The sequence below is a fragment of the Podarcis gaigeae genome (assembly GCF_964106915.1).
Source record: "Podarcis gaigeae genome assembly, chromosome: 17".
Taxonomy (NCBI): domain Eukaryota; kingdom Metazoa; phylum Chordata; class Lepidosauria; order Squamata; family Lacertidae; genus Podarcis; species Podarcis gaigeae.
The window spans coordinates 6,328,348-6,350,609 of NC_139694.1; the positions used below are offsets into that span (position 1 = coordinate 6,328,348).

Here is a 22,262-nt window from a genome sequence, read left to right on the forward strand (position 1 = left end):
TTTTCTCCCCTAGGCTATTTTTAAAAAATGACTGCAAACAAGCTTTGCCACATTTTGTGTGGACAGGAAGACCAGACAGCACTGAGTTAAGTGTGCAGTGAATTTGGGGATTTGTGAGCATAGTTGTGCCTTGGATTACTAAGGTTTCTCAATGCTTATTGTAATGGTTCTAGGGGTTGCTCGTGCGTAAATCGGCGCCACACCTGGCTGGGTTACCTGGGTGGACTCTTTCTGTCCGGACAGCCACTCACCCGTGGCTGTCTCAATCGCTGGCAGAATCCGTCAGTGGGCGTTTCTTGAACTTCTTCCAGCAAAGAAGCTCTTTGACGCCAAGTCTCCTTCTACTCTCCCTGCGCGGAAGCCTTCTGCGCAGGGAGGCTGTGGGCAGCGGAGGACCCGTGCTCTCCCCACTGGTCTCCGGTGAAGAGTCCTGGAGCCACCTCGCCGATTCCCCCTTGTGCCCCCCTTCTCCACTGGTGCTACGCTGATTTCCTTCCCCAGAAGATGGGCTGCTTCTCTCCCTCCTGAGATGCTCTCCGGAATCCCTCTGGAGCCCTCCCTCTCCCTCTGACTCCGATGGCAGTTCCCTGACCCTTATTTACTGTGTTTATCTTTTATTTGTTGTTCATTTTTATCCTGTCCTTCCTTCAAGGAGTTCAAGACGGCATATATCTCCACTCCCCACACCCATCGGGACTCATGTCTGGAACCCTGGAGAGTCATTGCTGGTGTAGATGAGCAATCAGGTAAGAGCAGAACTTGTGGTTATCCAGAAACTTTTTAATGTCTGATGTTTTATTGTATTTTTAATATTTTGTTGGAGGCCGCCCAGAGTGGCTGGGGAAACCCAGCCAGATGGACGATGTATAAATAATATAATATAATATACCGTATTTTTTTGCTCTGTAAGACTCACTTTTTCCCTCCTAAAAAGTAAGGGGAAATGTGTGTGCGTCTTATGGAGCGAATGCAGGCTGCGCAGCTATCCCAGAAGCCAGAACAGCAAGAGGGATTGCTGCTTTCACTGCACAGCGATCCCTCTTGCTGTTCTGGCTTCTGAGATTCAGAATATTTTTTTTCTTGTTTTCCTCCTCCAAAAACTAGGTGTGTCTTGTGGTCTGGTGCGTCTTATAGAGCGAAAAATATGGTAATTATTATTATTATTATTATTATTATTATTATTCTGAATATTAAAAGATTCAGGACAGGTAAAAGAAAGCAGCACATAGTTAATTCTGTACATCATTGTCACCAGATGCAGTGATGGCCAAAACCTTGTATCGCTTTAAAAGAGGATTAGACAAATTCATGAAGGATAGGACTATAAGGATAGATAGCAATGACGGCAATTCTCTGCCCACATGGTTGGAGACAATATGCTTCTGAACACCAGTTTCTGGAAAACACAGGAGAGGAGAGTTCACCTGTGCACACAGATCCTGCTCCCAGGCTTCCCAAAGGCATCTGGTTGGCTATTGCTTTTTTGTTTTTACCAGACTATTGTTTTCTGTGCTTTTCTGCAATTTGTATATACCCAACCAGAGTTGTAGCTGGAAGGGGCGGGGCTAGCTAGGAAAGCCCTCCCATCAGATGTCAAGGAAATAAACAACTATCTGACTTTTAGAAGACATCTGAAGGCAGCCCTGCTTAGGGAAGTTTTTAATGTTTGATGTTTTGTTGCTTTTTTATTATTATCATTATTAATATTCCTTTGGGAGCCGCCCAGAGTGGCTGAGGAAACCCAGCCCGATGGGCAGGGTATAAATAAATTATTATTATTATTATTATTATTATTATTATTATTATTATTATTATTATTATGCCTCGGGTGAAGCCTCCAGAGGGGCACCATTGAGGCTCCCAGCCTGTGTGTGTGTGTGTGTGTGTACGCAAACACACATAGGGGACAGCCAAACAGGGTCTTTGACCCGAGTGAAATAAAGCCTACTTTGGCCTCTGACCAAACTCTAACAAAGTCCCACATTCTAGCCCCCTGTTACACCGTGCTGACTCTATGACAGACCTGAAGCTCTATTTGCATCCCCCTTTCTGCAAACATTCCTCATGCAATTCATTCTTAGCGGGGCAAATATGCGTGACATTGGGATTTGCAAGTTGCCTGCCTGAGATTTCTGAGGAAACAGATATGCTACTATAAATTTGTTTCCAGCAAAAATCACTTAGCGGCGCAGCGAAACCACTGAGCAGCAATCTGCCACAGGGAGACTCTGACCAGTCATGGCTAGCCGAGCTATATTTGAATATTCTCCAGGGATGCTTCGCAACACACCGAGTGAAAATAACTTGCGAAAACTAGTTGCTGAATGTTTGTGCAGACCAAACCTTCGGCGACACCAATCTGAATATTATTCCCTTTATGAAATATGTATGCATATGTGTTCATGCACCACACACACATGCGCACATGCCTCCAAGAGATCTGCTCCATGCTCGCTCTTATTCAGAATCCATATGAATCTTAATAGGGTTGCCTGCTTCGCTCACGTAGAAGAACCCAAGTTCAACCCAACATATCCAGGCAGTGCTGGAAGTACCGGTAAATCCTGCCTGAAATCCTGCAGAGGAGGGCTGGGTGATGTATAACATCAAACCAGTTTGAAGTCTATATTGTGCTATCAGTTTTGTAATTTTTGACATGGCAACATATTGTGAATCATGGGGGGGGGGGAGTGATGCAAAAATCACGATGCAGGGGAAACCATTAAGCCAGCCGATGCCACAACATAGCTCCATCCTTATTTCAGACATTGTGATAGATACTGTGATGTTTTGTTGTTGTTGTTTAGTCGTTTAGTCGTGTCCAACTCTTCGTGACCCCCTGGACCAGAGCATGCCAGGCACTCCTGTCTTCCACTTCCTCCCACAGTTTGGTCAAGCTCATGCTGGTAGCTTTGAGAACACTGTCCAACCATCTTGTCCTCTGTCGTCCCCTTCTCCTTGTGCCCTGCATCTTTCCCAACATCAGGGTCTTTTCCAGGGAGTCTTCTCTTCTCATGAGGTGGCCAAAGTATTGGAGCCTCAGCTTCAGGATCTGTCCTTCCAGTGAGCACTCAGGGCTGGTTTCCTTAAGAATGGAGAGGCTTGATCTTCTTGCAGTCCATGGGACTCTCAAGAGTCTCCTCCAGCACCAGAATTCAAAAGCATCAATTCTTCGGCGATCAGCCTTCTTGATGGTCCAGCTCTCACTTTCATACATCACTACTGGGAAAACCAGAGCTTAGCTGGTGATAAATCACAAAGTTGAAAACCAGATACAATCATACCTCGGGTTACAGAAGCTTCAGGTTGCATTTTTTCAGGTTGCGGACCTCCGAAACCCGAAAGTACCGGAACGGGGTTGTGCATGCGCGGAAGCACTAAATCGCACTTTGCGCATGTGCAGAAGCACCGAATTGCAACCCGTGCTGCTGCGAGTTGCAGGCGCTGCGGGTTGCAAACGTGCATCCCGCATGGATCACTTTCGCAACCCGAGCATCCACTGTATCGCCCATTCCTTCTGCAGAGCTGCTGCCAGTCAGCATAGACCTGGAACAGGAATCCTGTGGCTTTCCAGGCATTGTTGAACTACAATTCCCATCATCCCTGACCATTGGCCATGTTGGCTGAGGATGATGGGGGCTGGAGTCCCAACAACATTGGAGAGTTCTGGGTTTCCCACCTTCTGCACTATGAGGTATGGTATCGGACTAAATGTTTGTCCATAGACTGAGCGTACGTATCCATGCAGGAAATGACCTCTGTATCCCCTGTCTCGTATTGATGTGGGTCCTCCTCTTTTATCGTCCACAATTTTTTTAGTGATCAAAAGCCTCCTGAAAGGGGGGAGGGGGAACCACCTCAGTATTTATCAATGCTATTTTCTTTAATTGTATATGTCATTTGTTCTTCAAAGGCAAAAGTTTCGCATCTACATAATTCCTGGCACAGCCCTGGAAGGGCTTCGGTTAAATGTATTCCCTCTGCATATTTTTCGCTCGATGGTGCTTTGTTTTTTTTATTCATCACTGAGGAAACGTCAGATTTACCCATGTTTAATAGCATTTATTAGTCACTTTCCCGCTTGCTCAGCATTCCTCCGCCAATTGGATCCTGTCTGTGGTTATTTGCATAAACAGCAGCAGCTTTGTTCTAATATGATTTATGTATCGCTTCTGAATCCTATCAATGCCCATCCCCCGTTTCTCATCACAGCTGTGTAGGCACCCTGTATATTCAACCAGGCAGGAAGAGAAACAGGAGAGGAAAGGTAAAAGGGGTGAGGATTTGGATGCCACAATATCGCAGAGCTGATTTACTTCCCGTCACTTAGCATTTCCATCAATGGAAGCAAAGTGTTTATTTACATTATAATCTTCCTTGTCATCTTATTTCAGTGTGCAGGTCACCGCATCCTTGCCCTTTTAGTAACATTGGCAGAAGGATATTGGCCTCTGTGTGTGCAGGTAAATGGGGGCATTCTGCTAGGGAAGGGGCAGAAATTTGATTTGGTTCGCATTTTAATGGGAAACTACCTAATTTGCACCTCTCAAACCGGTTTGCAAATGGCAACACAGCTACAGTGGTGCCCCGCAAGACGAATGCCTCGTAAGACGAAAAATTCGCTAGCCGAAAGAGTTTTCCGTTTTTTGAGTCGTTCCGCAAGACGAATTTCCCTATGGGGTTGCTTCGCAAAACGAAACGTCTTGCGAGTTCTTGCAAGTTTGTTTCCTTTTTCTTAAAGCAGCTAAGCCGTTAATAGCCGCTAAGTCGCTAATAGCCACTAAGCCGCTAATAGCCGTGCTTCGCAAGACGAAAAAACCGCAAGACGAAGAGACTTGCGGAACGGATTAATTTCGTCTTGCGAGGCACCACTGTATTCTTAAAATCACACGACTGTAGATTGTGCTCTGCTACGATAATTTGCCATTGGGGTTGGCTAACAGGTAAGGGGGGGGAAGCAGCAGTGGGTAATTTTGGGCTTTCACATTTCAGGAGCACCCTGTGCGACACTAAAATTCAGTGCCCCTTGCTCCCTACATCATTGTCGCTGTGCCCTCTGCAGCGCCAGAAGCCATTGCTGCCAAACTAGTCATGCTACCCTAAAACAACCTCTAGATCCAGCCACCTCTGGCTATAACAGGGCCCATGACTCCACTCAAGATTACTGTGCATTTTTGTAAGTCTTGCAAAAATTTGTATATTAAAACAAGCATGGGTTTATTGGGAGCAACGCACACTAAAACACTGACAACTTTTCATGTGTTCTTTTTAAAGTGTTCAGGGGAGAGTTTTCTGAATCTAAAATGTCCTTAGGTTGCTTCCCTCTTTTAGTGCCTCAAAGCTTCAGCTAGTTTCTTACTAGAAGAAGGCACCTTGAAAGCAGCAGGAACTGTTTCCAGCTTTTTGTGGGCAGCGTGATCTCAATAAAAGATTGTAATTTTTGCTCTATAAGACGCACCAGACCACAAGACACACCTAGTTTTTGGAGGAGGAAAACAAGAAAAAAAAATAATTCTGAATCTCAGAAGCCAGAACAGCAAGAGGGATCGCTGCGCAGTGAAAGCAGCAATCCCTCTTGCTGTTCTGGCTTCTGGGATAGCTGCGCAGCCTGCATTCGCTCCATAAGACGCACACGCATTTCCCCTTACTTTTTAGGAGGGAAAAAGTGAGTCTTATAGAGCAGAAAATATGGTACTTGCAAGGGAGATATTTCAGCTGGAAGGCATGGGTCAGATAATGCTGGCAACTGCTAAAGGCTGCTAAAGGCTCAGGAGCGAGTGAGGCTCCGTGTGTGTGTGTGTGTGTGTGTGTGTGTTTGTGTTTAAATCCTTTTATCATACAGCCCAGTGTTCAGAGGAGGATGTTCCAGATCGACATGTTTCCCCCTCTGTTCATCTTCACAACACCCCTGTGAGGTAGGTTAGGCTGAGAGACAGCGACTGCCCTAAGGTCGCCCAGGGAGCTTCAGAGCTGAGTGGAGATTTGAACCCCGGGCTCCAAGGTCCTAGTTCAAAATACTCTCACCGCTGGCTCTTTCCAGAAGGTTCTCCATCCAGATGGACAGAGAACCAGCTCCACCACCAACCTTTAGAAGGTATCTGAAGATAGTCCTGAATAGGGAAGATTTTAAAATGTTTAATGCTTTACTATGTTTTTATATGTTGGAAGCCACCCAGAGTAGATGGGGCAACCCAGTCAGAGGGGCGGGGTAATAATAATAATAATAATAATAATAATAATAATAATAATAATAGAATAGAACATCCCTATTTTCATCAGAGAAATATTCGAGGGTATGTACTTGTGCTGTCCTCTAGCCTCATTAATGTGCTATAGAAAGGACCAAGCAACAAGAAGAAGTCGTCTGTGTTTGCTGGATAAAAGGTTTTTTTTTCTAAAAGAAGGGAAAGTTTATTAATTTGTGGTTTTTTTTTTAAAGTTTGCTGTTATTTACACCTCTAAAGATGAGAACCCACAAAAAAGAACGCTTAGGAAGTCCTAAGTGGGAACAAGCATATAATCAGTTCTAAAGTACAAAGCAGGTGAAAATAATTAAAATATGGTCGGTAGAAGAAGATTGGAGGAAATTTAAAGACTATTTACAGAAACATTGTAAAATTAAGGAATGTTAGAAGGATGCTGGAATGAAGTTATGTGGTTTTAGCAGTAATGTTATAGAATTAAGTGAAATTGGATTAAGAATAGGTGAGGATGTAAAGATACAATATATTAAGATAAATTATTAAGATAAAAGCAAAAATGGAAAGGATTTGCTGAAATATCTAACTGAATTAGAATACAAAAAAGGGAGGTGTGAGGAGGTCAGGGAAACAAGTAAATGAAAGATAAGATATGGAAAGATTGATTTGTTTTTAATTGTTTTTATTTTTCTTTGTATTTTGTATTTTCTGTTTTCTTTTTCTTTTTCTTTTTGTAATTCTTTGAAACTTTAATAAATATTATTACCAAAAAAAAAGGAAATAATTAAAATATGAAGACTGCCCCCGCTTGAAAATCTAGGTGACTATTGGATAGTTGGAAGGACGGCATCCCATCTCTGCCACTGTTGCCATCTTACAAGGAAAGTCTCCATTTATTAAAAAACTAAAAAGCTGCCAATTCTTTCACTCTGCAATTAAAAAGCCAGCCAATAAATAACCTTACAGGTATGAAGGAATTGGGAGCACCACTCCCAATATGCCACTTGCAACCAGTGCCAGATTTATGTATAAGCTAAACAAGCTATAGCTTAGGGCCCCACTCTCTTGGGGGCCCCCAAAAATTTTAAAGGGAAAAAACTGGATGTACATTTCCAAAATAGAAGATAAAAAACTAAAATAAATAAATAAAACAAAACCTACATATAGGTAAAGGTAAAGGGACCCCTGACCATTAGGTCCAGTTGTGACTGACTCTGGGGTTGCGGCACTCATCTCGCTTTACTGGCCAAGAGAGCCGGTGTACAACTTCCGGGTCATGTGGCCAGCATGACTAAGCCGCTTCTGGCAAACCAGAGCAGTGCACAGAAACGCCGTTTACCTTCCCGCCGGAGCGGTACCTATTTATCTACTTGCACTTTGACGTGCTTTCGAACTGCTAGGTTGGCAGGAGCAGGGACCGAGCAACGGGAACTCACCCCATCATGGGGATTCGAACCGCCGACCTTCTGATCGGCAAGTCCTAGGCTCTGTGGTTTAACCCACAGCGCCACCTGCGTCCCTAAAAAACCTACATACAGCAACAGTGTTTTGTGTTTTTAATTGTTTTAAACACAGTGTTTTGTGTTCTGTAGGCTCTTATGATATAAGTAATGGGCCTTCGTAAATTGTGTTTCTAAAGGAACTTTTGTTATTGCCAAATGTCAATGTGTTTGCATTATTAAGTTTGTTATGAATAAAAAAAATCATTTTCAGTTAGAGGTTAATAATTATTTCACTATCAATATACTTCTTAATTGTATTTCAGTCCAGCAATTACTTTAATAAAATACATATCTAGATACCTACTAGGTCCATAAATTACCATATATAGCATATATTCAACACAAAAAACCGTGACAATTTGTTGTTGACAAAGGACAGCTGGACATATAAAGGGTCCCATTACCTTCAGTAGCTTAGGACCTCATCAAACCTAAATCCAGCCCTGCTTGCAACCAAGTGCTTTTTTTTTCTTAAAGAATGCTTAGGGCTACTCTCATTTTGACTCAAGAAAATCACCATTTCATAGTTCAAACTGGGAAAAACAAATACAGTACAGTAAATGAACCAAAATACAAAGATCCACAAAATGTTTAGGGTCTGCGTACCCCTGTGTACCCGCAGAAAAAAGTGCACTGCTTGCGACAGCTAGGAAGTAAAGAGACAGAAGGACATTGCCCTTTGGAAAAGAAGCCCACCAATGTTATTTTGCTTAGCCTCAGCCCCATTCACCCGCAGGATTCACACAGTGACAAGGATTTTTCTTTTAGAAGAACACGCGCCAACATCTGGGCGAGGCGAGCCGTCTGCGCGCTTTGGACGTGGCCGCGGATGGGCACCAGGGGGCGCTGCCGAACAAGCCGCTCTCCGCCGGACGCCGCCCGGGCCAAGGGTTACGGGGCGGGGAAGGAGCCGCTTCGCCCAGAGTCGCCTTTGCAACGCGGCGCATGAGAGCGGCGGCCGTGCAGAGACTCATGAAGGTCTTCGTGACGCGGAGGATCCCCCCCGAGGGGCTGGCGGCCTTGAGCCGGGCCGGAGAGTAAGTGGGCTGGTGGGGAGACGGGCTGCTGGTGCAAGGGAGAAACACCCCCCCCTTCTCCCCTTGGGAAGGTCGCAGGGCTGCTCCCCTGACTCTGCCTGCTTACACGCACGTGTGAATCCCCCTCTTTCCTTCTCTTACGTGTTCACCTTTGGGAAATCGTGTGTTTGTGTGTGTTTGCTGCTTTTCGTTTGCTGCTGTCGCTTTTTTGTATTGTTATGGACGACCTTTGTTACGTTGTGCCTATGTATTCCCCACCCCCCACCTCCATATTGTAAGCCGCCTCGAGCGTGCTTTGAACTGTGGAAAGGCAGCCTGCAAAAATAAAATGGTGGGTGGACAGCTTACTAAGCAAAGCAGGCCTGTCTGGAGCATTAGAGCAGGGATAAGAAACTTGCAGCCCTTCAGAGGTTGCATGCGTCCCAGCCAGCATGCCCAATAGCTGTCAATTTACAGATTTGAAAATAAGGGACCAGCAGCCAAAATAAGGGATTTTGGCTTCGCTTATACAGAAATCCGGCACTGATGGAGTCCGGCTGCTTTGGCTGCCACTGACTGTGTTTTGCAGGGGGTTGGACTAGATGATCCTAAGGGTCTACAATTCCCACCCAAGAAGAGGGGCAGACAAAACAGATGAACGACGTCGAGATGGCAAAGCTTACAGGCAGAATTAGAAACCAGGAAGAGGACCTCTTTCATAAAGAACAGAGGAAGTTTATAATTTATTTGAAAAGCTATTGTAAAGATTGGTAGGCTTGACAGAAAACTTGTAAAAATTTGAACTATGGACGGACAAATGATTTATAAAAATAGAGTTATGAAAGGGATGCAGAGGGGGAAATCACTACATTAAGATGCTGCACTGGCTGGAGGGTATGCTAAGCAGCACGTCGGGGCTGCCGTCGTCTTGGAGCGAGGAGTTCCATCGGCCCTTCCCCGTCCGAGAGAGGGACTCTCGCCCACGCCACACATGAGCCCGGCATGAGGCGGTTGCGGCAGCACCCTTCTGCGTCCCTCCCCATCCCCTCCTCTTCCTCCTCCCTCAGCCGCCACTGCTGCCTCTGGCTTCCCCTGGCAGCGCGGCGGAAGTCTCGCAAGAGAGGGGCTGCCTGCCCGCCCGCCGCCACCCGTCTCCTCACGACGCGCCCCTGAGGGGGAAAAGGGAGAGACGGGGACGCGGCAGCCCGTGCGCACGCTCTCTCTTGCTCTCTCGCGGCGGAGGATCCCGAGCCGCTGCTTCCCTCCTGAGCCGGGCGAGCATGAAACCCGGGAAATTTAAGGGACATCATCAATAAGGGACAGCAGCAGGACACGGCGCTGGGATAAGGGAGTTTCCCACCAAATAAGGGACGGTTGACAGCTATGGAAATTGTGTGTGTGTGTTTGAGGCTTTTTGTTCTTTTGTTTGCTGCTGTCACTTTTTTGTATCTGGATCTCCTTGTGATTTATGACTTGCAGTTGCTCATCTTTTAAATGTTTTATTATTGTTCAGGACGATCTTTGTTATGTTGTGCCTATGTATTCCCCACCCCCCACCTCCATATTGTAAGCCGCCTTGAGCGAGGTTTGAACTGTGGAAAGGGGCCCTGCAAAAATAAAATGGTGGATGGGCGACTTACAAAGCAGAGCAGGCCTGTCTGTAGCATTAGAGCAGGGATAAGAAACTTGCAGCCCTCCAGTGGTTGCATCTGTCCCAGCCAGCATGCCCAATAGACAACGGGATCGATGGTCCCAACAGCAGTTGCAGGGCCATTGGTTTTCCATCCCTGCATTGGACCCAGGGTGCATATATAGTTGTTGTTTAGTCATTTAGTCGTGTCTGACTCTTTGTGACCCCATGGACCAGAGCATGCCAGGCACTCCTGTCTTCCACTGCCTCCCGCAGTTTGGTCAAACTCATGCTGGTAGCTTCAAGAACACTGTCCCACCATCTCGTCCTCTGTCATCCCCTTCTCCTTGTGCCCTCCATCTTTCCCAACATCAGGGTCTTTCCCAGGGAGTCTTCTCTTCTCATGAGGTGGCCAAAGTATTTGGAGCCTCAGCTTCAGGATCTGTCCTTCCAGTGAGCACTCAGGGCTGATGTCCTTAAGAATGGAGAGGTGTGATCTTGCGGTCCATGGGACTCTCAAGAGTCTCCTCCAGCACCATAATTCAAAAGCATCAATTCTTCGGTGATCAGCCTTCTTTATAGTCCAACTCACTCACTCACTCTCTCTCTCTCTCTCTCTCTCTCTCTCTCTCTCTCTCACACACACACACACACACACACACACATATATATATATATATATATGCTTTCGTAGATTTTCACGGGTACAGGAATGCAGGTTTTGGTGTCCTCGGGTGTCTTCCCGTGTAAAAGTTGGGGTGTCTAGGCGACGAGTGAGACCTCGTCGAAACGTCGCCTAGACACCCCAACTTTTACACGGGAAGACACCCGAGGACACCAAAACCTGCATATATATATATATATATATATATATATATGTCCAGATAAAGTGGGTACCATCTCCTGACACCATACTTAATAACAGTATTGAAAGTGTGTACACACAAACATGCACGTATATAAACATCTACATTTTTATCCCAAAAAAATAAAATAAACCCATATCTCCTGATGAATAGCATTTGGACTATAATGTAACTTAAATAGAAAACTATCTTTAGAAAGATTTTCCCTCCAAAAGCATTTTAAAAATCCAATTTATATTTTAAAAAATTCTATTTATTATTCTAAAAAAACACACTGATTTTTATCCATCCTGCCTTGGAGTAATTTTGTCTGTTTAAACTGTTATTTGTGCTGACCAGCTGACTACATTCAAATAAGACTGCCATTGTTCCAGGCCAGCTAATGGTTAATCATTTGTGCAAACCAGGAGACTAAAATTGGCTGGGATCAGTATCTAAGCCATAACTTGTGGTCACTATTGATGCTTCCCCTTCGCGCCACCCCTGGGGTGGGTGGCCTTGCTTCTGCGTCCTGCCGCAGCTCAGGGTGATGTGAATCCCCTACCCCAAATCCCACCTCCCACACATGCTGGAGCATTCAAGAGAGGGGTGGGTGTTTCTCAGGTTGCACTGGACTTCATCACAGGCAGAAGTCGTACAAGAGACTCATTCTGCCCTGGGCCGCATGAAAGACCTCATTGTCCACTCCACAAATCCTCCACATGCCTGGCAACTCAGGGGAGAGGAGGAGGAGGAGATCTGGCTGAAAACCTCGGCAAGCAGCTGTTGTGGAAGTGGAACATCTAGGCATCTACCTGCCAACTCTCCTCTCCCTGCTTGCTGATTCTTTCTTCGCATGCTGCTGCCCATTTCATTTTTTAAAATTTCTTCATTTGGTTTTTCAGATTAGAATTTTACAGTCACATATCCAGTTCGAAAGCACGTCAAAGTGCAAGTAGATAAATAGGTACCGCTCTGGCGGGAAGGTAAACGGCGTTTCTGTGTGCTGCTCTGGTTCGCCAGAAGCGGCATAGTCATGCTGGCCACATGACCTGGAAGCTGTACACCGGTTCCCTTGGCCAATAAAGCGAGATGAGCGCCGCAACCCCAGAGTCAGCCACGACTGGACCTAATGGTCAGAGGTCCCTTTACCTTTTTTCTTCAGCATGAGTGATATAATTTAGTATCTTCATTCGTCCCCTGTTATAATACACAACACTCCTGCGATAGAACAGCTTCCAGGTTAAGCAACTGGTGCCCAATCTTACTAAAGTTTGTCCTTGCCAATTAAAACTGAAGATCTAAAGTGGCGAAAGCTGTGCAGCCTCTAGCGAAGCAGTTCTCAACCTGTGGGTCCCCAGATGTTGTTGGACTACAACTCCCATCATCCCTGAGCTATGGCCTTCCTAGCTAGGGGTGATGGGAGTTGTAGTTCAAGAACATCTGAGGACCCACAGGTTGAGAAAGGCTGCTCTAGCGCCTCGTGTCGACTTGTGATCTGCTCTGTGTGATTCTGCCTTTCTTGCTTCCTCTGATGCTGCAGCGTCCAGCAATGGGATTCAGATGAACCAATCCCACAGTCGGAGTTGCTGGCGGGGGTGGCTGGCAAGGACGGGCTCCTGTGCCTCTTGTCTGACCGGATTGACAAGGAAGTCCTGGATGCTGCAGGTGAGACCTCGGGGGGGGGGGGGAGCTCAACGGAATGGTGTCAGAGTGGGCTGTAGAAACATTAACACGGCCAGTGACTTGCCGATCTATGTGACAACCTGGGCAGGGGAAGTTATTGGCTGCTCCCCAGATACTGGTGCGAATGCAGACCAAAACCCTGCACCTGTATAAAGCTGAAGTTGGTGCCTAATTCTTTTCAAGAGGTGGAACTGGAATAAATTCATGGGACTGGCATCAACCCCAGCCTCATTCTTCTTCTTATCTCCTTTTGGTGAAAGTTTGCATTCAGCTCCGCAGGATTATCTGGCCAAACAGTCTGTATCTGGGGGGAAAGTTCCACAAGCCAATTGTGCTGTTAAATCCCATTTTTATACTGTGTTTGTATCTGTGGGTTGTTGTTACCCCACTGACTATTCTGGGTGTGTGGATAATCCTCAGTGCAATACAGTGGTACCTTAGTTCTCAAACTTAATCTGTTCTAGAAGTCCATTCCAAAACCAAAGCATTCCAAAACCAAGGCACGCTTTCCCATAGAAAGTAATGCAAAATGGATTAATCCGTTCCAGACTTTTAAAAACAACCCTAAAACAGCATTTTAACATGAATTTTACGATCTAACGAGACCATTGATCCATAAAATGAAAGCAATAAACAATGTACTGCAGTCACACAATCAATGAATCAGAAGCTGAACTGAGTTCCACACAGTCACAAAAACAAAAAAGAGCCACAAAAACGCAAAATAAATAGCAAAAAGAGACAGACCTCAGCATAACACTCAAACCAGAAGCGTAACACTCAAAACAGAGCACGTTCAGCTTCTGAATAAGTTCGCAAACCAGAACACTTACTTCTGGGTTTACAGTGTGTGGGCTCCAAGAGTACCAAGGCGTTTGAGAACCAAGGTACCTCTGTATTTTGTTGATCAATTGCACAGCTTAATGAATGAAAGCTCACAGCTATTTAATGGCTCAAAAGCTAGGTTTCCATTCATAGCTGACATTCTTTTATTATTTTGTTTCTTTTCAAGCAAGCCCTTGTGAAACTTTATCAAAAAATCACCTTCTTCATTTCTCTGTGTTTATTAGTAACCAGACAAAAGCCTTGACAAGTCCGTTGCTGCCAACTTCTTTAGCTTTTAATGCTTTCTGAAGCTGGTAGGAGCTTTGTTGTTTGAGGTGAGCACTTCACTGCTTTTCTCTGCCAACTAGTTGTTGGGAATCTCAGGTGAGATATCCACGCAGTGCAAGTTGCTCCCAGTACCAGTCACCACATGGAAGAAGCTTAAGGTCCAAATAGTTTACTGTTGCAGAAGATAAGGCTCACTAAAACAGTTCTGAATGTAGATACAGACATATACAGATACATACAAGTACAAAATATTTCCATTGCTCCAAATAAACTCCAGCAATTCAAGATGTAACACTGGACAAGTTACACCAACAGACTGCCGATTCGCAGACTAATTGCATTAATCATAGATATAGTTGGAGCACTGGGCCGTTACCATAGCAATTGGCTTGACTGACCTTGCACCCATTATTAGCTCATCCTTGGGGTGATTTATGCACATTAAAGGAAATTACCCCCTTCTCATGCCTGGCTACTTCAACACTAGTTGCCTTCCTCTTAATGACCTTTTGTTCTGAGCACGTGGTCTTCATCTTTTTCAGGACCATCCCTGAAAGTAATCAGTACGTTGTCCGTGGGATATGACCATCTTGCCATTGAGGAAATAAAAAAGCGGTAAGACTCACATCTTTTTAAAGGTGATTCTTAGAGGCAAACTACATCTTATCCTGACAAGGAGAAAAGAAAAGATAGTTGTTGTGGAAGGGCTAATAATCACTCCAGCCTTATATGGCCCAAAAATGGAAACAAGAGGAATTACCGACCTTGAATGAGTGGAGGATGAAACTTATGGACTATGCAGAATTGGATAAAATGACTGGAAAAATTAGATATCAGAAAGATCACAAATTCATTGAGGACTGGGGAAAGTTTACGGAATATCTGAAAACTATATGTGATGAACAGATAACGCTAGTGGGTTTTAAAGAGGCTTTGTGACAATACAAGGTATATTGTAAGAAAGAAACAGAGATGGAAGGTTAATATTAAATCGGCAATATTACACAGAAAATGCGTGAAGATATGAAAAATGGATGATTGAGGGAGGTGCTGGTGGAAGTTCAAAAATTGTAAATTTGTTATCATGGTTGTCAGATTTGTAAAAGAAAAACTTAATAAAAATTTATATATATATAAAAAAATCAGCCTTATATAACCCACCCTTGCTGTTCCCCAGAGGCTTCTCTGTTGAAAATTGCCTCTTCCCAGAGCAGCTTTTCCCCAGTAAAATTAGCGGCTGGGGTTTAAATGCATGCCATTGCCCAACTAGCCTATGGACCAAACAATGATGCTCAGGCTACCCCTATGTTGAAGAATTGATGAGTACCACAAAACTAGTCAGTAAGTGCCTTGTGGCTCAAAACACAGAGGATCTGACTGCTTCTTTCAAATTCTAGTGGGATCCGTGTGGGATACACGCCAGACATCCTGACAGATGCCACGGCTGAACTCACAGTAGCTTTGCTCCTAGCAACGTCCCGCAGGCTGCCAGAATCTGTGGAGGAAGTGAAGAAGTGAGTATCCAAAGTGGTATTTATGGGACTTCCACACCACACTGACTGGACTGCTTGGGGGGGGGTGGCCATGTCCTATTTTGTCTTTTAGCCTCATTCAGCATATTAAAAAAGGCAACTGTGGCTCACAGCAAAGTAGGAAGGTGGCTTAATCAAAGTCAGATGGTTAGTCTGTCTAGTTGAGTGTTGTGTTCTCCAGGGTTTTAGGTGGGCTTCTTGGACACCCTAACTGGAAATGCCACTTACCTTTTGCATGCAAAGAAGATCCTCTACGTGCTTCACAGAAACTGTGCATGCACTTATAACAACTACAGTGGTACCTCGGGTTACATACGCTTCAGGTTACATACACTTCAGGTTACAGACTCCGCTAACCCAGAAATAGTGCTTCAGGTTAAGAACTTCGCTTCAGGATGAGAACAGAAATTGTGCTCCGGCGGCACGACAGCAGCAGGAGGCCCCATTAGCTAAAGTGGTGCTTCAGGTTAAGAACAGTTTCAGGTTAAGTACGGACCTCCAGAACGAATTAAGTACTTAACCGAGGTACCACTGTATTGGACTGTGCTAAGGAGGAGTGCCCTGTACACACACACACACACACAATTTAAAAATCCATGCACATTGAAAACTAGTTTCCAGAAGGTGACAAAGTCCCCTGAACTTTGGGCTTCATGCTATTTTGTCTTTGGCATCTGGTTTTATTTCCATTCAGCTATGCAAGCTGACACTTGCAGCAGAGTTCAGTTGCAGTACAACTACAGTCTGAACCAGGTCCCTGAGGCTGAACTGTGAAGTGGAAAAACCCCGTCCAAATCTTGCTTTTTGCCATGAACTCATCAGATAGCTGCATGCAACATCCTGAACTCTCAGCTTCACCCTGCAATATGAGAAGTAATAATAGTGACCTACATTACAGGGTTGAGAGAGTGTGCATGAAGTGTTGCTTTCCTTTTAAGCATTCTTAGAGTATATAATAATCCTAGTTACAGATGAATAAATGCTTTAGTTATATTGTGGTGACAGGGTGGTGCAAATCTAGCAAGGCAGTGTTCCCCAAACTTGGGTCTCCAGCTGTTTTCAGACTACAGTTCCCATCATCCCTGACCACTGGTCTTGCTAGCTAGGGACTATGGGAGTTGTAGTCCAAAAACAGCAGGAGACCCAAGTTTGGGAAACACTGGATCAAGGTATCTTAGTGTACGCTGCTGAACCACTGATAGCTAGATGTGGACTACTCAACTGGCTGAATTTAGCATCTATCACTTGACATTATAAGACAGATGTTGGTTCCAGTGCCGATTTGATATTTGTCTGTTATTTTCCAGAGTCCACCCAACTGATATGGGGATAGAGAGCAGGGATTAGGCCTGAAGTCATTGTGGGCCTTGCAAGATAAAGGGTGGATCAAAGCTTTTAAAGCAGGATTTCTTCCTTTGTCTAAGGCAACAAGATAACAGTGTCTGTGGTTGCCATTGTCCACAGCTGCTCATTTCTGGAATTTTAGCTAAGAACCTGTTTAGCCAATGCAGCTTTTTCTTGCCATTACATTAATGCTTGTCTGCTAAGCTCTGGGGCTGTTCCCATTGTAATTTGATGTCCTTTTCGCAGTGGTGGCTGGACCACTTGGAAACCCCTATGGATGTGTGGCTATGGACTTTCCAACAGCACCGTTGGGATTATAGGGCTAGGAAGAATAGGTAAGCTGAGTTCTACATTCATTCTCAGCCTGCCCTTCCACCACTGGTTTGACCATCATGTCTTTGCAAGGTAGGTAGGTTGAGAGAGAAACAAGCATTACCCCCGTGTCTAGGTCCAAACCTCAAGTCACCACCCCGAAGGAGGTCTCTGCTGCATCTGTGTGGAGACATTTAACTGCACAATCTCTGCAGAACTGAGCATCTGAGATTAGGCTCAGGTTATCAGTCCTAAAGCTTGTACTGTTTATCGCAACGTGGACTTTCTACTATTGATTGTCTCTTTGAACAAATATCCATGACCCCCAAAGGAGCCGTGCAGTGTTTGATGTTGTCTCTCTCACATACCCAACTTTTGAAATATATGGCGCCACAAGTGCCTTTAGCACAGCCATTGCCGTTGCCTTTTCAACATAGAGTTGCTGGTAGCCCGCCCATTCTTCTGCCCGTTGGCACGATAATTCACTGGGAACAGCAAGAGCTTAAGTTCTGCTCATGGCTCGTCTGCCAATGGACCAACTGGGGAACTGGAGAAACTGAGTTCAGAATAGTTGTGGCCTCTAACCTGGAAAGATTTCACTCAACACTCTGGGTAATAGTGCAACCCTAGATGTGTTTACTGAGAAGGAAGTCCCATTGTATTCATTGTAGCTTACTCTGAGGCATGGCTGGGACTGCAGCCATGGGGCAGTTTTCCAAATACAGTGGAACCTTGGTTTTCTAGTGTCTCATAAGCCAAACGATTTGGAAGCCAAACGCTGAAAACCCAGAATTGCTTCTGTTTTTGAATGCGCCTCGGAAGTTGAACGGCTTCAGCTGCATGTTTTTCCATTTTTTCAATGGATTTTGTCAACCGCCCATTGACCCTTGATTTTTGAACGTTTCAGAAGTCAGTCGGCCTTCTGGAACAGATTACGTTCGAAAACCGAAGTTTCACTGTACAGTTTGTGTGTAACCATGTGGCAAAGTTACCCTATTGCCAAATGTTAAGATTTTAACCATGGATCAGGTATGCAGATGTGGTAAAATGATTGTTTGTATCTACCCCGATTCTGCTTCTCTGAGAATGCTCAAGTCCTAAGTTTTGATTTGGGTGCTCAGTGTTAAAGAAAGCCTCTGATTATGTGAATTTTGCATGTACCTTTGAAGTGCCAACACCATTTTCAGAAGCCCCATTTCTCTGTCTTGAAGGATGAAACATCCTTGCCTAGCGAGTGATGTGATATCCTTTGGTTCCTCATGTTTCTAGGGCAGGCTGTAGCACATCGTCTGAAGCCATTTGGAGTCAAGAAGTTTTTGTATGCAGGACGTCACCCCAAACCTGAAGCTGCTATGGAACTGAAAGCCGAGTTCGGTGAGAGTTCTATCTTCATATTAGTGGAATTTCTTTATGTGTGTTCAATACTACATCCCCCCCCCTCATTGATGTGGAGTAGAAAACTGAATTTGAAGTCCTATCAGTGGCTACTGGGCACAATGGAGGCTATTCACTGTCTCCATAGATCAGAGGCAGCATGTTTCTGAATACATGTTGCTTGAAACTGTAGCAGAGAAAGTGCCCTTATTCTCAGGTCCTGCTTGCAGGCTCCTCTCAGGTATCTGGGTGTCCACTGTGAGAACAGAACATTGGGACTAGATGGACCAGGGGCCTGATCCAGTATGGCTTTTTGTAAGTCACTTCAGTGAGGGGGAAAAAAATCTCTGAAATGAGAAGACTTGGTGTTATGTTGGTTGAAAAGAGGATTCACTCAATTCCTGCAAATGAGAACGATTGTTTCAGTTTGACAAAACCTTAAGATTTATTTGTTCCTGTTCCCAGTGACCATAGTTAAAAGTGAGGAGTATACATCCCTTCGTGAATCAGGGCTATGCACCCCACCTCCTAAGTCATTTGGTCATGCAAGCATTGCCAAAGCAGGGACCCAGCCATCACCAGTTAACCTTAGTCTCGCTTAGAGAACAGCAATTCCCTTCTGGAGACATGCTGTTTACAATGAGACATACCGACTGCTGCACCGCAAGTCAAGAGTCGATATGGAACAAACATGGCAGCCACATGCACCTTACACAGGCGTGTTTTGGAAGATCAGTCATCCATCCCTTCAGGCAAAGTACAGCACAAACTGGATGGTTGTTAGGTTTTTGTTCAGAGCAGTTCAGAGCCCAGAGTGCCACGTAGTTCAATGAGTCAAACAGGATCCTTTTGAAAGAACAGAATACTTGGATATGCACACATCGCTGTACATCATCGTCCTCATGGTGTTGGGGAGAACAGTACACTCTGAAAACAGAAATAGGGCAATTCCTCCCAGTTGACTTGGCTCGTATGAATGCTGCAACAGGGTTCAAGGAGTGCCAAAAGCGTAATTGTGCAGACTCAAGCATGCCTGAATCATCCCTGCTCTCCTGACTCTATTCAGAAGGATCCTTGCTGCTTTGGACAATAGGAAAAGCTCGTGAAAGTAGGTAAACCTCTTAAACAGACCATAGTGAGTTTCCTCTTTCTTTCTTTTCTCCAGTGCCCCTTGCCAAGCTAGCGGAAGAGTCGGACTTTGTCATTGTGACATGTTCTCTGACACCCGACACTCAGGGGATGTGCAATCGGGACTTCTTTTGCAAGATGAAGAAGACGTCTGTGTTCATCAACACAAGCAGGTAAAAGCAGATGTGGCCCAGAGTGGAGGCTGGGAATCGGGGGCACATCCCCCAAGACAATGCCAAGTCCCAGTGCTACTGCATAGCATGACCGAAGTAACATGACAGTATGGAGGAGCATGAGCCTAGATTTGCAACATACCCTTGTCTATCACGAGTTTTTTAAAATGCACAAATCATTCCCCCTCCCCGTTTTAATTAAGGGCCTCCACCGTGTCCAAATCTCTTCACTGCACGATAAATACATTGCAGTACAAGACGCCATATCTTCCCTCACAGCCGTGCTTCCTTTATGAGACATTTGCCCTGGTTTTGTAAAGAAGCTGCAGTTGTGGAAATAAGCTTTCCATATTCACAACACTTAACTAGCTGGATCTCTCTTGAGGTCTATCACTATCAGGCCTGCACCACTCAAAACTAATATTCTGCAGTCCTTCCCTTAGACAGGATGTTCATTGCTCCTGTGAGTGCTGTATATTGCTCAGTCTGTCTAATAACTGGTTGCCTAGCTCCATACCTATTGCATTTCTAAAACAGCAAACACCAGCCAAAATATAAAACTTAGCATGTACAATATCAGCAGGTTGTATTCTGCATAGTGCCAAGGTCCCATCAGTTCAAGCATTTCTGTTTGCTTGACATAACAGTCTCTCTCCCTCTCTCCCCCCCCACCCCCGCCAAGAAGCTTGGGTGCAGGGTGCAGTGGGAGGAGGGAAGTCTCATTGCACTAGCACAGATCATTGTGCTGTCTTCCGTTAGTGCAATGCGTTGAATAGTAAGTAAATGACCCTGGGAGTCATTTAATCCTTAGCAACGTTCCAAGTCACTGCTGCTTGCACCGAATGGGGGAAGCTGCCCCCCCCATACGATTTCCTAGAGTACCAGAGTGATGGGGGATGCAGCCCAGCAAAGCAGCACCCTTGCTCCTTCAGGCAAGGCATAAACAGTGTGGTAGTATTAAGCTGTCAAGAAAAGCCATAATCTGTATTTCCCCCATGAGAGTCTTGTTGAATTATTTACTGCAGCATGCAATGTAGGCTCAATAACACCTTCACACCCCACGTTTTCTCCCTTTGCTCTGTTAGGGGCACTGTTGTCAATCAAAAGGACCTATACGAAGCTTTAGTCAATGGCCACATCGCAGCAGCGGGCTTGGATGTTACAACCCCAGAACCTCTGCCTACTGATAATCCGCTTCTTTCCCTCAAGAACTGTGGTAAGATGACTTAATTTCATAGAATCGTAGAGTTGGAAGGGACCCAAACGGTCATCTAGCCCAACCCCCTGCAATGCAGGAATCTCTGCTAAAGGCTTAATGTGCACATGGCCATTTCTGCACTGTCTCCTCCTGGGGAATTAACGGCTGCCTTTCAGAATCAGACAGGTGCTGCTCAAGTCTCACTTGCACTGAGCCGGCAAGGCTCAATAGCAAGCAGAGGTTTTTCCTTGTGGAAATGTGTCAAAAGAACATCTTTGCAACCTATAAGGGCTAGAAACTTGTGGGTCGTTCTTTTCTAAATTGGGAGTTGTTCTTAAAAGAAATCTATGCCTGCTGCCACATCCTGTGGCATTTCTATACTCTCTCCCACGATGTTGCACTAAGTATGTGCATGGGTAAAGCAAGAAATGAAATGCAGAGGGCATCCTCTGAATTTTGCACTCCTGCTCCTTTCCGCAAGGCAGGCGTCTTTGGGCGGTAATTGGATTGGCATGCCCTGCAAAAGACAGATAATATCTTTAAACACTGATCTAACAGAGATGGGGCCCTGGAAATAGAATACAGAGGGAATGGGTTGGCTTGAGCAAGTGATTTCATGAATCAAGATATAGTATCTGATAAAACGATATATTCATGAACTAGTGATTACAAGTCGATAAATACTGGCTCGTTTCCTAAATTGCTCCCCCCCCCCCCCGTGTCTTGAGCAGTAATTTTGCCTCATATTGGAAGCGCCACCTATGCCACAAGGAATGCCATGTCAGTGTTGGCTGCCAACAATCTTCTGGCTGGACTGAAAGGAGAAAGCATGCCAAGCGAACTCAAGCTGTGAGAAGCAAGACTGGAAGAGCTTTGAATGATTTTTTTACTTTTTGCCCCAAATGGATATTAAATGGGACAAACTGTCTTTCAAATAAAGCATTAAAACAGTGGCAGACTTTTGTGTATTATAGCAAATGGTTCCAGTTCACACCTATTTTTTAAAAGCAATACTCTATATCTTATACAAAGTAATTAAGATGCTGTGTACTGGTATGTTTTCTACAACCGTTCAATCAGAAGCAAACAGAAAGCAGCAGACTGAAAATAATGAGCTTCTCTCCCTGCCCCCTCCCATAGTGGCCTCTACTGCTGGAAGTTACTTTGTCATAGGCTTCAGTGGGGGAGCTGTTACCATGACCTGTTTTA

General features: G+C 45.0%; 1 protein-coding gene across 1 annotated transcript; it reads left to right on the forward strand.

Moving 5' to 3' along the window:
• Nucleotides 1-719: 719 nt before the first annotated feature.
• Nucleotides 720-22,006, forward strand: GRHPR (glyoxylate and hydroxypyruvate reductase). Its single transcript, XM_083719431.1, has 11 exons — nt 720-746; nt 4,395-4,463; nt 8,474-8,739; nt 12,737-12,861; nt 14,535-14,607; nt 15,390-15,506; nt 17,115-17,203; nt 18,450-18,554; nt 19,720-19,855; nt 20,941-21,071; nt 21,785-22,006. Exons 1-11 carry the CDS (start codon nt 735-737, stop codon nt 21,904-21,906), a joined length of 1,245 nt encoding a protein of 414 aa, XP_083575557.1. The 5' UTR covers nt 720-734; the 3' UTR covers nt 21,907-22,006.
• The last annotated feature ends 256 nt before the right edge of the window (nt 22,007-22,262 follow it).

What these genes read in the sequence shown, in the direction of transcription:
- GRHPR (XM_083719431.1), top strand. An exon ending in GGAAGTCCTGGATGCTGCAG is followed by an intron (nt 12,862 to 14,534) that starts GTGAGACCTCGG and finishes CATCTTTTTCAG; the next exon opens with GACCATCCCTGAAAGTAATC. An exon ending in ATTGAGGAAATAAAAAAGCG is followed by an intron (nt 14,608 to 15,389) that starts GTAAGACTCACA and finishes TTCAAATTCTAG; the next exon opens with TGGGATCCGTGTGGGATACA.